General features: G+C 39.9%; 1 protein-coding gene across 1 annotated transcript in view; it reads left to right on the forward strand.

The window, feature by feature from the left end:
- The window catches only part of SPTSSA (serine palmitoyltransferase small subunit A), a 36,321-nt gene extending 28,801 nt beyond the window's left edge, over positions 1 to 7,520 (forward strand). Inside the window, exon 2 of the mRNA XM_010372259.2 lies at positions 5,144 to 7,520. Within this exon, the coding sequence (XP_010370561.1) occupies positions 5,144 to 5,247 (104 nt within the window). The 3' untranslated portion in view covers positions 5,248 to 7,520. The remainder of the gene's footprint in view (positions 1 to 5,143) is intronic.
- Positions 7,521 to 15,525: the final 8,005 nt, after the last annotated feature.

Raw genomic sequence — 15,525 nt, forward strand, 5'->3', positions numbered from 1 at the left:
AAAGTGCTGGGATTACAGGCGTGAGCCACTATGCCTGGCCAAGTTTCAGATTCTTGATTTATAGTGGAATAATCCCTGTTAGGCTAATTTATGCATGTTCCTTAAGTGATATATTCTCCATACTAAATTGAAGAATTAGTACCTTAAAGACTATGTAACATACATATTCAGATAGCTGATTTATAGTAATCACTCCTACTGGAGTTGAAATTGAGCCAATGACTTTAAGATTATTACTATACCATTTTCATTTGTTTGGTATATATATTTATAAGGTTTCCATAAAAGCTGTAAAAAAAAGCAAAATTTGTTCTTAACTACAATATTGCCTGGAAACGGGTTTTGTCTTTTCTGTAGTCATTATCAAGTTTGTCAGCCACGGTAATGTGTGGAATATGTAGAAAGCATCATAATGAATCTAGTCACATGACCATCTCTTCATCAAATGTCTATTTAGCATGTTTTTTGTTAGATGCTGGAGATACAAAAATAATATTATTTCTCTGTTTAAGGAGTTGATAAGTTTAGTGAGATAAGTACATTGACAAATAGGTAACGTCAGGTAGTAAGTGCTGTGTTACTCACTTTCATACAAAGTATTAAAGGAGCTTTATGAGCTTTAAGGAATAATTAGTTCTGCCAAGGGGCTGGGGTAAGAATAGGAAAAATTATGAATGCCAGGAAAGGCCTAAGGCCTAATAGAAGAGGAGATAACTACTGAGCTAGAATTATTAGGTTTTACCAGGGAGAATAGGGCATTTCATATGTAGGAAAGTGTGTAGTGTAGTAGTTAAGAACACAGACACACCGGAGTTGGACTGATTTGGTTTGGAACTGGCCCCTTTACTTTGTTGTTGGGGAGGTTACTGGAACTTGATGAAGTGCTTAACTAGTACCAGACACACACTAGACATTCGCAAAGTGAAAGCTGCTGCCGCCACTGTTATTCTTACTTGTATTATTATTAAACAATAAGCAAAGCTAGAGCAGTATGGAAATATATAATGTTGTTTTCTGAGACTCTTGTAATATGGCTGCAAGTAGGATATGTGTGTATTAGGGAGTGGTTTGAACTGTCGGGAAGTACAGTGGAAAAGTAGCATGGTACTTGTGGTTGGTCCTCACCTAGGTCTCCTTTCTTTCTTTTTTTTTAAGTTAATTTTATTTTTATTCTTGGTAGAGACATTGTCTTACTATGTTGCCTAGACTAGTCTCATACTCCTGAGTTGAAGTAATGCTCCCACCTCAGCCTCCCAAAGTGCTGGAATTACAGGCATGAGCCACTGCACCTAGCTTAAGTCCCCTTTAATAGCTGATGTACCCCATCCCCCCAGCCTCCGTGAGTTTTGGCTGCTAATGACTTATAGCTCCCTCTTTCTCCAGAGTATTGTCCTCTGCCAAGCAGCTTTCTTGCTTAGGTGGATTTTCTGTATCCCACCCTATACCCAGTGATTGACAGGTAAGGAGATACCTGTCATGCCTTAATCATTTATCATTGATTAAGGTTGTGGGGGGTGAGATTTAAGAGTCATTTGTAGGGGTTGGGGAAGAACTGAGAAGTCATAATTTGAATGTGGGGAGAAGGAATAAAAAGCCTTCTAGACTGGATGACTTGGCAAATAGTTGTGTCAATTGGAAAAATAGGACTCGTAGGAAGAGGTAGTTTTGGAGAAGGTTAATGAGTTCAGTTTGAATTTAAGTTACCTTGTTGAATGCCATAGATGGAAATGTACAGTAAGTAGGCAGAAATATCTGTCTGCAGTATGGAAGGTGAGGTCAGGTTGACAACATTAAGGTACAGATTGGACATCCCTAATCTGAAAATCAAAAGTCTGAAATGCTCCAAAATCCAAAACTTTTGAGCAACAATATGACAGTCAAATGAAATGACCACTGGCGTATTTTTGATATTGGATTAGGTATGCTCACCTGGTAAGTATAATGCAGATATTCTAAAATTATTTTTAAAATCTGAAATTTGAAATGCTTGTCATCTCAAGCATTTAGGATAAGGGATACTCATCCTGTAGTTGTTTAAGTTATGAGAGTGTGGGGCCCAAGACAAAACGATGGGAATTCCATTTGATCTGGAGCGTTTTCAGCCGCAAGTAACAAAATTGAACAAGCTGCTTTAAGAGTAAAGGGGATTGGCCAGCCAGGCGTGGTGGCTCACACCTGTAATCTCAGCACTTTAGGAGGCTGAGGTGGGAGGATCGCTTGTCCCCAGGAGTTCAAGACCAGCCTGAGCAACATAGGGAGACCCCATCTCTACAAAAATAGTAAATCAACTGGGCATGGTGGTGTGTGCTTGTTGTCCCAGCTACTTGGGAGGCTGAGGTAGGAGGATTGCCTGAGCCTGGGAGGTCGAGGCTGCATGAACTCTGATTGTGTCACTGCACTCCAGCCTGGACAACAGAATGAGACCTTGTCTCAAAAAAAGTAAAGGGGATTTATTAGGTTAGTATGTAAAAATCCAGAGGTAGGGTGGGCTTAAGGGTTTTTTGGTGAGGATTCTGACTCCATTTTTCTGTGATTATTTTTGTTCTGCCACCTTCTTGAGTTAGCTTTGTTCTGAATCTTGCTTTCCTCATGGAGGTAAAGTGACTCTAGTGATTGCAAGATTCCATCAGCAAGCTGCATATTCTAGGAGAGAGCATCTACGTTCCTGAATTCCTGGCAGAAGTCCTAAGCTTTGAGCTGATTAATCGGTTTTGAGGTAGGGCATTGTTGCCAAGAGAAAGAGATCCCTCTAATTGGTTAAGACCAGTCAGGGGTTATCCATGAAGATGGGTTAGTCCAACCAAAAGGGCATGGCTGCTATACTAGGAAGAGAGGTAGAGTGGATGTTTGCAAGGAAAGCACAAAGTTCACTCTTATCATCTATCATCCATCACAAAGGAAAGAGCCAATGAAAAACAGGGAAATGGTAAGAGAGATTAAAAGAGGGCCTTAGAAAATACCTCAGCCCAGAGTAGAGTTTTGAAGAGTGGAAGGGGTTGTTTTGTTTTGTTTTCTGTTTGTTTTTTGAGACAAGGTCTGGCTCTGTTTCTCAGGTTGGAGTGCAGTAGTGCCCTGGCTCACTGCAGCCTTGAACTCCTGGGCTCAAATGATTCTCCCACTTCAGCCTCCAGAGTAGTTGGGACTACAGGCATAAATGCAAAGGGTTTTGAAGAAGAAGGACTAAAATAGTGTCAATTCAAACAGCCTTTGGATTTGGTGGAGACCACCAGTGACCTTAGGACAATGCCTACAGTCTGGAGGAGTAAGAATCAGATGGTGTGTTGGTGATGAACAAATATATGCCAGTGATATAGAAGCAGCAAATGTTTTTCTTTCTCTCTCTTTTCCTTTCCTTTCCTTTCCTTTCCTTTCCTTTCCTTTCCTTTCCTTTCCTTTCCTTTCCTTTCCTTTCCTTTCCTTTCCTTTCCTTTCCTTTCCTTTCCTTTCCTTTCCTTTCCTCTTTCCTTTCTTTCCTTTCCTTTTTCCTTCTTTCTAAGAAATTAGTAAATAGAAGGTGGCAGTTTAAGGAAGAACTGGATTAAGGGAGGTTAAAAAGTAAATTGTAAAAAAAGATTGTGAAAGACTTTCTGCCCTTGTTTGCTGGGTGAAGAGAATGAGTTTATGGTTTCAGTCAGGCAGTCTTGATTTGACCTCTGGCTCCAAAGACAACTTCCTTTATGGCCCTGAACAGGCTGCTCAGTTTTCTCAGTTTCTGATTAATAGTGAACATAATAAACATTTCATAGGAAAGCTATAAGTGTTAAGTAAGATAATGTAATTGTGGAAGAGATTTGTCAACTAACCTGTTATACAAATATTAGTTGGTAGTAAGCACATTGCTTATTTAAACCCTATCTTCTCATAAAAGAATGTAAGTTATTTTAGAAATAATAGTATGTAAAGGTATGTAGAGTTGAGAAAGGGGAAAGGCAAGTGGAAGAGGAGAGCGAATAAATGAGAATATGAATGAATTAATAAAGCATGACCCCAGTTCAAAAACAGTTATTCCTCTTAGCATCCTATGTAACTGTGCAAAGCCAAAAGCCCTTAGATTTGACATAATTTTTGCTAGCAGTGTTTTGTGTGGCCCCAGAGAGAGACCTCTTGTTGACTTCCATATATGCAGTTTCAGTTCCTTTTGTAATAAAGGAGCACAGCACAGAAAGGTTATTATTTAGGTTATCAAGATGACTTTTATTTGAAGTTGTTGCAAATAGTAGCAATAGTGATAATGATGTTTAATAGTGATAATAATAAATAAACATTTGATAGTAGCTGTTGCTGTCATTTTATATATCCCTAAGCTAGTGTATGATTGATTCTAGCTTTGTGTGACTCTAAAAATACTTTTAGCCACATTCTAGTCTAACTAATTCTAAAATTCTTTGATCATACATTCTTATTAGTTAAGTTGGTAGACCTTTTACAGTCATTAAATAGAATTTTATTCCTGTATATTTATTTCTTAGGTAGAACAGTGTCACATCCTGTGCTTCAGTTTTAAGCAGTCTTGCTGGGTGCAGTGGCTTACACCTATAATCCCAGCACTTTGGGAGACCCAGACGGGTGGATCACCTGAGGTCAGGAGTTTGAGACCACCCTGGCCAATATGATGAAACCCTGTCTCTACTAAAAATACAAAACTTGGCTGAGTGTCGTGGCAGGTGCCTATAGTCCCAATTACTCAGGAGGCTAAGACAGGAGAATCGCTTGAACCCAGGAGGCAGAGGTTGCAGTGAGCCGAGATCATGCCATTGCACTCCAGCCTGGGCAACAAGAGCAAAACTCTGTCTCCAAAAAGAAAAAAAAAAAAACAAAAAAAAAAAGAAAAGAAAAAAAACATTTTAAGCAATCTGATGTTTTCGACTATACAGGGAGAATAACAGTACCTACCTTATATGGTGATAGTAAAGATAGAATGAGCTAAAAACAAAACAAAACAAAAACCAACTTAGAATGGTGCCAGGCATGGTTGTTAGTAGCTAGCATTATCGTTCTTGTTTTTTTTTTTTTTTTTTTAATCAGTGCTTGATATAAATGAGAAAGCACTAAGTGAATGGGTACTTCATCATAAAAGAGTTGTTGAAAACATGTGGGGATTTAGTTTTGAATAAATTAATAAGTTTCCTTAACTACAACTCAGATTCAATGCTGGTTTCCATTGTGGGGATGGCACTATACACAGGATACGTCTTCATGCCCCAGCACATCATGGCGATATTGCACTACTTTGAAATTGTACAATGACCAAGATGCGGCAGGATCAGAGGTTCCTTGGGGAAGACCCACCCTACGAAGTTGGAATGAGACCATCAGTTGTGATAAGAAACTCTTCTAGATGTCAACATAACCAACCTTATAAAGACTAAAATTCATGAGTAGAACAGGAAAATCATCCTGACTCATGTGTTGTGTTCTTTATTTTTAATTTTCAAAGAGGTTCTTGTAGAGCAGTTTTTGTCTATTTTAACATTGTAGTCATTTGTACTTTGATATCAGTATTTTCTTAACCTTTGTGACTGTTTCAATATTACCCCCGTGAAAGCTTTTCTTAATGTAACTTTGAGTACATTTTAATTGCCTTCTATTTTTAAAACTCAAAATCATTAGTTGGGCTTTACTGTTCTTGCTATTGTATGGCATATACATCTGCCTGGATATATTTCTACTCTTGACCAAAGTTTTGTAAGAACAATATAAGATTTCGGGTAGGGGTATGGGGAGGGAAGATATTTTATTGAGAACTACTTACAAAAGATTTATCTGTAAGCTTGAACTCAGGAGTACAGTTTTAGCTATCTAGACTCTAACAGCTTTTGCTTTAAAATTATTAAATTGTTTCTTAATGAAAAAGAAAAGATCTTGCTAAAGTTAAAATAAGGAACGTTTCACCTTTTAAATATTTTATTCTTATGTGGACTTATTTCCAGAAAACTTTGGTGATAATTCTTGAGACAAAAGGTGGTTAAGTAGCATTATTATGTAGTGCTTATATACCATAGAGTTTTTAATAGAAGAGAAATCCATTTCTTCTGAGGGTCACTATTGACAGTGTACTTCCTTAAATTTAGTTTAATGATTGAAATGGGTGCTGCATTTGCACATTGCATTAAGTTATGATGAGACGAATTGTTGTTAAAACTTATAGCAAAAAGAAAGGTAAACTTGGTTAAAATCTTTTCACTCTTTGTATTGTTTTTTTTAAGGTTTTTATTCCTTAAATGTAAAATGACTACCTAATTTTTTGATGTAAATACATTAAATTCAAAGAGAAAAAAATCAGCTGATGTAGCAGTATATCTTTTCCTTGATGGTTAAATATTGATCTAGTATTTATATTTCTGAATTGTTTTCTGTGGAGGACCAGATAAGCAGTAAGTATGTTTTATCCTATATGTCTTGCAACATAAAAATGTTGCTAATTAAAAAAAATTAGGCATTATGTGTGTGTGTGTGTGTGTGTTTTTTTTTTTATTTATTTATTTATTTTTTTTTTTTTGAGGCGGAGTCTCGCTCTGTCGCCCGGACTGGAGTGCAGTGGCCAGATCTCAGCTCACTGCAAGCTCCGCCTCCCGAGTTTACGCCATTCTCCTGCCTCAGCCTCCCGAGTAGCTGGGACTACAGGCACGCACCACCATGCCTGGCTAATTTTTTGTATCTTTAGTAGAGATGGGGTTTCACTATGTTGGCCAGGATGGTCTTGAACTCCTGACCTCCTGATCCACCTGCCTTGGCCTCCCAAAGTGCTGGGATTACAGGCGTGAGCCACTGTGCCCGGCCAAAATTGAGGTATTTTTTGCCCAACATTTTAAGGACTAGACTTTTGAAGTATTTTATAGTCTAGAGGTCTCAAGTAATATATACATGTTTAATATTTTTAGAGTCAATTGATACCACAATTAGAAATAGAATAATATGTAATTACTTGGTTTGAAGTAGTTAAAACTTGGATATGGTTATATCTGAGCTATAGTCATACTATCTCAAGAAAAATAATATGAGGATTTAATTTAAGATTTGTTCTATTAATGCCCAAATTTGGCTTTCCTCTACTATCCCCCATAGAGAACCACTAACAAGTGGATGTCTAATATTCCTCTGGTGAGTTGAAGGCAGGAAAAGTTGAGAATCATTAGTTTCAATGGGTATCCAGGTGACCTATCCTGGCCCTCTACTCAGAAACCTGCAATTTGTCCTCACTCTGCTGAAATTCATTAAATTGCTGTTGTATAACTGATGGTTACTATGAACACTGACCTGTGAGACATACGGAAGACAAAATTTAGTCCTACAGGAAATCTTGAGGAGACTCAAAAGAGAAATGGGAGCATGTCTCTTGAGAAGTGATCAGGGAAGTTTATGCTCACTGTCTGATGCAAATGTCTGGTCTATTTGTTAGTAAATAACAAACAGGGAAATCATTTTCACTTTTTGTTTAAAATAAGGTATTTACAAGCATACCTTGTAGTTATTGTGGGTTCAGTTTCAGACCACTGCAATAAAGTGAATATCTCAATAAAGTGAGTCACATGAAGTTTTTTGGTTTTCCCCTGCATATAAAAGTTACATTTACACCATCCTGTAGTCTATTAAGTGTGCAATAGCATTATGGCAAAAAAAAAAAAAAAAACAAAAACAAAACCCATATGTACCTATCTTAATTAAAAAATTGTCTATTGCTAAAAAAAGCCAATGATTATTTGAGCCTTCAGCAAATCATAATTTTTTGTTGGTGGAGGGTCTTGCCTTAATGTTGATGGCTGCTGACTGATCTGGGTCAGGGTTGCAGAAGATTGGGGTGGCTATGGCAATTTTTAAAAATAAGACAATAAAGTTTGCTGCATTGATCGACTCTTTATTCATGAAAGATTTATCTGTAGCATGTAATGCTATTTGATAGCCTTTTACCTACAATGGAACTTCCTCCAAAATTGGAATCAATCCTTTCAAACCCTGCTGTTGCTTTATCAACTAAGTTTATAAAGTATTCTAAATCCTTCGTTGTAATTTCAACAATGTTCATAGCATCTTCAGCAGGAGTATATGCCATCTCAAGAAACCACTTTCCTTGCTCATCCATAAAAGGCAAAATCTTGTCTGTTCAAGTTTTATCGTGAGATTGCAGTAATTCAGTCACATTGTCAGGCTCCATTTATAGTTCTCTTGCTATTTTTAGCAACTACAGTTCACTCCCTCACTGAAGTTTTGAACCCCTCCAAGTCATTCGTGAAAGTTGGAATCAACTTCTTTCCAACTCCTGTTACTGTTGATATTTTGACCTCCTCCCATGAATCATAAATCTTCTTAATGGCATCTAGAATGGTGAATCATTTCTGGAAGATTTTCAGTTGACCGCCTAGGTCCATCAGAGTAATCACTACCTATGGCAGCTATAACCTTACAAAATGTATTTCTTAAATAATAAAGACCTCAAAGTCAAAGTAAATCCTTGATCCATGGGCCACAGAATGGATGTTATGTTGGCAGGCACGGAAATGATATTAATCTCCTTGTACATCTCCTTCAGAGCTCTTGGGTGACTAGGTGCAGTATTAATGAGCAGTAATATTTTGAAGAGAATCTTCAAAATAGTAGTAGGTCTCAACAGTGGGCTTAAAATATTTAGTAAACCATGTTGTAAACAGATGTGCTGTCACCAGTCTTTATTGTTCCATTAGTAGAGCACAGGCAGAGTAGATTTAGCATAAGTCTTTTTTTTTTTTCCGAGCCAGAATTTGTCGCCAGGCTGGAGTGCAGTGGTGCGATCTCGTTTCACTGCAACCTCTGCCTCCCAGGTTCAAATGATTCTTCTGCCTCAGCCTCTTGACTAACTGGGACTACAGGCACGCACCACTGCACCCAGCTTATTTTTGTATTTTTAGTAGAGACGGGGTTTCACCATGTTGACCAGGATGGTCTCAATCTCTTGATCTCATGGCCCGCCCCCCTCGGCCTCCCAAAATGCTGGGATTACAGGCGTGAGCCACCACGCCTGGCCTGATTTAGCATAATTCTTAAGGGCCGTAGGATTTTTGGAATGGTAAATAAACATTAGTTTCAACTTAAAGTTACCAGCTGCACTAACCCCTAATAAGAGTCAGCCTTTGGAGTTTTGAAGCCAGGCATGGACTTCTCCCTAGCTATGTAAATTCTAGAGGGTGTCTTCCAATATAAGGCTGTTTTATCTACAGTGAAAATCTTATTTAGTATAGCCATCTTCATCAATGATATTAGCCATAGCTGCATTATTTGCCACATCTTCTAAATCAGTATTTGCTGCTTCACCTTGCACTTTTATCTTACAAAGATGGCTTCTTTCCTTAAATGTCGTGAACCAACTTATACTAGCTTCAAACTTTTCTTCTGCAGCTACCTCACCTCTCTCAGCCTTCATAGAATTGAAGAGAATTAGGACCTTGCTCTGGATTAGGCTTTAGCTTAAGGGAATATTGTGGCTGGTTTGATGTTTTATTGAGACCATTAAAACTTTATTTATTTTCAGCAATAAGTCTGTAATACTTTCTTACCATTGGTGTGTTCACAGGATTAGCATTTCTAGCTTTAAAACAATTTATTATTATTTTTCCCTATCTTTCAGCAGCCTGGAACATTTCTAGCTTTTGATTTAAAGTGAGAAATGTGGCAAGGCACAGTGGCTCGTGTCTGTAATTGCAGCACTTTGGGAGACTGAGGTGGGAGGATTGCTTGAGCCTAGAAGTTAGAGACCAGCCTGGGCAACATGGCATGACCCCATCTCTACAAAAACTTAAAAAAAAATTAACCAGGCATGGTGGTGTGTGCCTGTAGTGACAGCAAGTTGGGAGGCTAAGGTGGGAGGATCGCCTGAGCCTGGGAGGTCGAGGCTCAATCAGCTATGATCGCACCACTGCACTCCTCCCTGGGAGACAGTGAGACCCCATGTCAAAAAATGCCTCCCGCTTTGTTCTTTTGACTTAGGATTGTCTTGGCAATGCAGGCTCTTTTTTGGTTCCATATGAACTTTAAAGTAGTTTTTTCCAATTCTGTGAAGAAACTCATTGGTAGCTTGATGGGGATGGCATTGAATCTATAAATAACCTTGGGCAGTATGGCCATTTTCACGATATTGATTCTTCCTATCCATGAGCATGGTATGTTCTTCCATTTGTTAGTGTCCTCTTTTATTTCACTGGGCAGTGGTTTGTAGTTCTCCTTGAAGAGGTCCTTTACATCCCTTGTAAGTTGGATTCCTAGGTATTTTATTCTCTTTGAAGCAATTGTGAATGGAAGTTCATTCCTGATTTGGCTCTCTGTTTGTCTGTTACTGGTGTATAAGAATGCTTGTGATTTTTGCACATTAATTTTGTATCCAGAGACTTTGCTGAAGTTGTTTATCAGCTTAAGGAGATTTTGGGCTGAGAAAACAATGGGGTTTTCTAAATATACAATCATGTCATCTGCAAACAGGGACAATTTGACTTCTTCTTTTCCTAACTGAATACCCTTGATTTCTTTCTCTTGCCTGATTGCCCTAGCCAGAACTTCCAACACTATGTTGAATAGGAGTGGTGAGAGAGGGCATCCCTGTCTTGTGCCAGTTTTCGCCCATTCAGTATGATATTGGCTGTGGGTTTGTCATAAATAGCTCTTATTATTTTGAGGTACGTTCCCTCAATACCGAATTTCTTGAGCGTTTTTAGCATGAAGGGCTGTTGAATTTTGTCAAAAGCCTTTTCTGCATCTATTGAGATAATCATGTGGTTCTTGTCTTTGGTTCTGTTTATATGCTGGATTACGTTTATTGATTTGCGAATGTTGAACCAGCCTTGCATCCCAGGGATGAAGCCCACTTGATCATGGTGAATAAGCTTTTTGATGTGCTGCTGAATCCGGTTTGCCAGTATTTTATTGAGGATTTTTGCATCGATGTTCATCAGGGATATTGGTCTAAAATTCTCATTTTTTGTTGTGTCTCTGCCAGGCTTTGGTATCAGGATGATGTTGGCCTCATAAAATGAGTTAGGGAGGATTCCCTCTTTTTCTATTGATTGGAATAGTTTCAGAAGGAATGGTACCAGCTCCTCCTTGTACCTCTGGTACAGTTCAGCTGTGAATCCATCTGGTCCTGGACTTTTTTTGGTTGGTAGGCTATTAATTATTGCCTCAATTTCAGAGCCTGCTATTGGTCTATTCAGGGATTCAACTTCTTCCTGGTTTAGTCTTGGGAGAGTGTAAGTGTCCAGGAAATTATCCATTTCTTCTAGATTTTCTAGTTGATTTGCGTAGAGGTGTTTATAGTATTCTCTGATGGTAGTTTGTATTTCTGTGGGGTCGGTGGTGATATCCCCTTTATCATTTTTTATTGCGTCTATTTGATTCCTCTCTCTTTTCTTCTTTATTAGTCTTGCTAACGGTCTGTCAATTTTGTTGATCTTTTCAAAAAACCATCTCCTGGATTCATTGATTTTTTGGAGGGTTTTTTGTGTCTCTATCTCCTTCAGTTCTGCTCTGATCTTAGTTATTTCTTGCCTTCTGCTAGCTTTTGAATGTGTTTGCTCTTGCCTCTCTAGTTCTTTTAATTGTGATGTTAGAGTGTCAATTTTAGATCTTTCCTGCTTTCTCTTGTGGGCATTTAGTGCTATAAATTTCCCTCTACACACTGCTTTAAATGTGTCCCAGAGATTCTGGTATGTTGTGTCTTTGTTCTCATTGGTTTCAAAGAACATCTTTATTTCTGCCTTCATTTTGTTATGTACCCAGTAGTCATTCAGGAGCAGGTTGTTCAGTTTCCATGTAGTTGAGCGGTTTTGATTGAGTTTCTTAGAGCCTGAGTTCTAGTTTGATTGCACTGTGGTCTGAGAGACAGTTTGTTATAATTTCTGTTCTTTTCCATTTGCTGAGGAGTGCTTTACTTCCAATTATGTGGTCAATTTTGGAATAAGTGCGATGTGGTGCTGAGAAGAATGTATATTCTGTTGATTTGGGGTGGAGAGTTCTATAGATGTCTATTAGGTCCGCTTGGTGCAGAGATGAGTTCAATTCCTGTATATCCTTGTTAACTTTCTGTCTCGTTGATCTGTCTAATGTTGACAGTGGAGTGTTGAAGTCTCCCATTATTATTGTATGGGAATCTAAGTCTCTTTGTAAGTCTCTAAAGACTTGCTTTATGAATCTGGGTGCTCCTGTATTGGGTGCATATATATTTAGGATAGTTAGCTCTTCCTGTTGAATTGATCCCTTTACCATTATGTAATGGCCTTCTTTGTCTCTTTTGATCTTTGAGGGTTTAAAGTCTGTTTTATCAGAGACTAGTATTGCAACCCCTGCTTTTTTTTGTTCTCCATTTGCTTGGTAGATCTTCCTCCATCCCTTTATTTTGAGCCTATGTATGTCTCTGCATGTGAGATGGGTCTCCTGAATACAGCAGACTGATGGGTCTTGACTCTTTATCCAGTTTACCAGTCTGTGTCTTTTAATTGGAGCATTTAGTCCATTTACATTTAAGATTAATATTGTTATGTGTGACCTTGATCCAGCCATTATGATATTAACTGGTAATTTTGCTCGTTAGTTGATGCAGTTTCTTCCTAGCCTCGATGGTCTTTACATTTTGGCATGTTTTTGCAATGGCTGGTACCGGTTGTTCCTTTCCATGTTTAGGGCTTCCTTCAGGGTCTCTTGTAAGGCAGGCCTGGTGGTGACAAAATCTCTAAGCATTTGCTTATCTGTAAAGGATTTTATTTCTCCTTCACTTATGAAACTTAGTTTGGCTGGATATGAAATTCTGGGTTTAAAATTCTTTCCTTTAAGAATGTTGAATATTGGCCCCCACTCTCTTCTGGCTTGTAGAGTTTCTGCCAAGAGATCTGCTGTTAGTCTGATGGGCTTCCCTTTGTGGGTAACCCGACCTTTCTCTCTGGCTGCCCTTAAGATTCTTTCCTTCATTTCAACTTTGGTGAATCTGGCAATTATGTGTCTTGGAGTCGCTCTTCTCGAGGAGTATCTTTGTGGCGTTCTCTGTATTTCCTGAATTTGAATGTTGACCTGCCCTACTACGTTGGGGAAGTTCTCCTGGATGATATCCTGAAGAGTGTTTTCCAACTTGGTTCCATTTTCCCCCTCACTTTCAGGGACCCCAATCAGACGTAGATTTGGTCTTTTTACATAATCCCATACTTCTTGCAGGCTTTGTTCATTTCTTTTTCTTCTTTTTTCTTTTGGTTTCTCTTCTCGCTTCATTTCATTCATTTGATCCTCAATCGCTGATACTCTTTCTTCCAGTTGATCGAGTCGGTTACTGAAGCTTGTGCATTTGTCACGTATTTCTCGTGTCATGGTTTTCATCTCTGTCATTTCGTTTATGACCTTCTCTGCATTAATTAGTCTAGCTGCATATTCTTCCACTCTTTTTTCAAGATTTTTAGTTTCTTTGGGCTGGGTACGTAATTCCTCCTTTAGCTCTGAGAAGTTTGATAGACTGAAGCCTTCTCTCATCTCGTCCAAGTCATTCTCTGACCAGCTTTGATCCGTTGCTGGCGATGGGCTGCGCTCCTTTGCAGGGGGAGATGCACTCTTATTTTTTGAATTTCCAGCTTTTCTGCCCTGCTTTTTCCCCATCTTTGTGGTTTTATCTGCCTCTGGTCTTTGATGATGGTGACATACTGATGGGGTTTTGGTATAGGTGTCCTTCCTGTTTGGTAGTTTTCCTTCTAACAGTCAGGACCCTCAGCTGTAGGTCTGTTGGAGATTGCTTGAGGTCCACTCCAGACCCTGTTTGCCTGGGTATCAGCAGCAGAGGTTGCAGAAGATAGAATATTGCTGAACAGCGAGTGTACCTGTCTGATTCTTACTTTGGAAGCTTCCTCTCAGGGGTGTACTCCACCCTGTGAGGTATGGGGTGTCAGACTGCCCCTAGTGGGGGATGTCTCCCAGTTAGGCTACTCAGGGGTCAGGGACCCACTTGAGCAGGCAGTCTGTCCCTTCTCAGATCTCAACCTCCGTGTTGGGAGATCCACTGCTCTCTCCAAAGCTGTCAGACAGAGTCGTTTGTGTCTGCAGAGGTTTCTGCTGCTTTTGTTGTTGTTGTTGTTAACTGTGCCCTGTCCCCAGAGGTGGAGTCTACAGAGACAGGCAGGTTTCCTTGAGCTGCTGTGAGCTCCACCCAGTTCGAGCTTCCCAGCGGCTTTGTTTACCTACTTAAGCCTCAGCAATGGCAGGCACCCCTCCCCCAGCCTCGCTGCTGGCTTGCGGTTAGATCGCAGACTGCTGTGTTAGCAATGAGGGAGGCTCCGTGGGCGTGGGACCCTCCCGGCCACGTGTGGGATATATTCTCCTGGTGTGCCCGTTTGCTTAAAGCGCAGTATTGGGGTGGGAGTTACCCGATTTTCCAGGTGTTGTGTGTCTCAGTTCCCCTGGCTAGGAAAAGGGATTCCCTTCCCCCTTGCGCTTCCCGGGTGAGGCGATGCCTCGCCCTGCTTCAGCTTTCGCTGGTCGGGCTGCAGCAACTGACCAGCACCGATTGTCCGGCACTCCCTAGTGAGATGACCCCAGTACCTCAGTTGAAAATGCAGAAATCACCGGTCTTCTGTGTCGCTCACGCTGGGAGTTGAAGACTGGAGCTGTTCCTATTCGGCCATCTTGCTCCGCCCCAAGTAGAGTAGAATTTCACACTCTTCATAGTTTATGACAGTTTAGGTGATGAGGATGGGATGTTGGCAGATGTGGTCTTCTGGAAGAGGGAGAATGGACCCACAAACTAGGTTTGAAGATGAGACAACTTGGATCAAGAGGTAAATACATTTGCCCAAGTATTGGGTGAGTTAAGAGAATAAGGATTCCCCAATATCCTACTTGTTAATTAATAGTTGGGGGCTGTACAGTGAGAAGTAGAATGAAAACAGCTGCCTAAATGGTGCCTCAGTTGTTACTCTCCTCTGGGCAGATAGAAAAAGGGATCTTATGACAATGGGACAACAAGTGCCATGGTCTTGGTCTAGATGCAATGATAGCTATGGCTACTAAGCTAAGCTTGGGTGGTCCAAAACCTCAGAAGCTCATTCAGATGAGCCATGAGTGAGGGCCACTTGAAATTGAATGCAATGCCTCAATTTTCTCAAAAAAAGCCGCTCTTCTTCTGTACCTTTGATCCTTCCTTTGCCTCCTACCCTAACTTCAGCTTTATTAAGGAGAAGGATAATTAAGAGTGAGACCTGGCCAGGCGCAGTAGCTCATGCCTATAATCCCCGCACTTAGGGAGGCAGAGGTGGGCGGATCACTTGAGTTCAGAGTGAGAAACCAGTCTGAACAATGTGATGAAATCACATCTCTACAAAAAATACAAAAATTAGCCAAGCATGGTGGTGCAAACATGTAGTCCCTGCTACTTGGGAGGCTAAGGTGGGAGGATTGCTTGAGCCGGGAGGTTGAGGTTGCAGTGAGCAGTCTTTGCACTGCTGCACTCCAGCCTGGGTGACAAAGCAAGACCCTGTCTCAAAAAAAAAAAAAAAAAAAAGAAAAAGAAAACAAAAAAGGATCCAGTATGCACTT

Source organism: Rhinopithecus roxellana, chromosome 5 (genome assembly GCF_007565055.1).
Source record: "Rhinopithecus roxellana isolate Shanxi Qingling chromosome 5, ASM756505v1, whole genome shotgun sequence".
In the NCBI taxonomy this organism is placed as follows: domain Eukaryota; kingdom Metazoa; phylum Chordata; class Mammalia; order Primates; family Cercopithecidae; genus Rhinopithecus; species Rhinopithecus roxellana.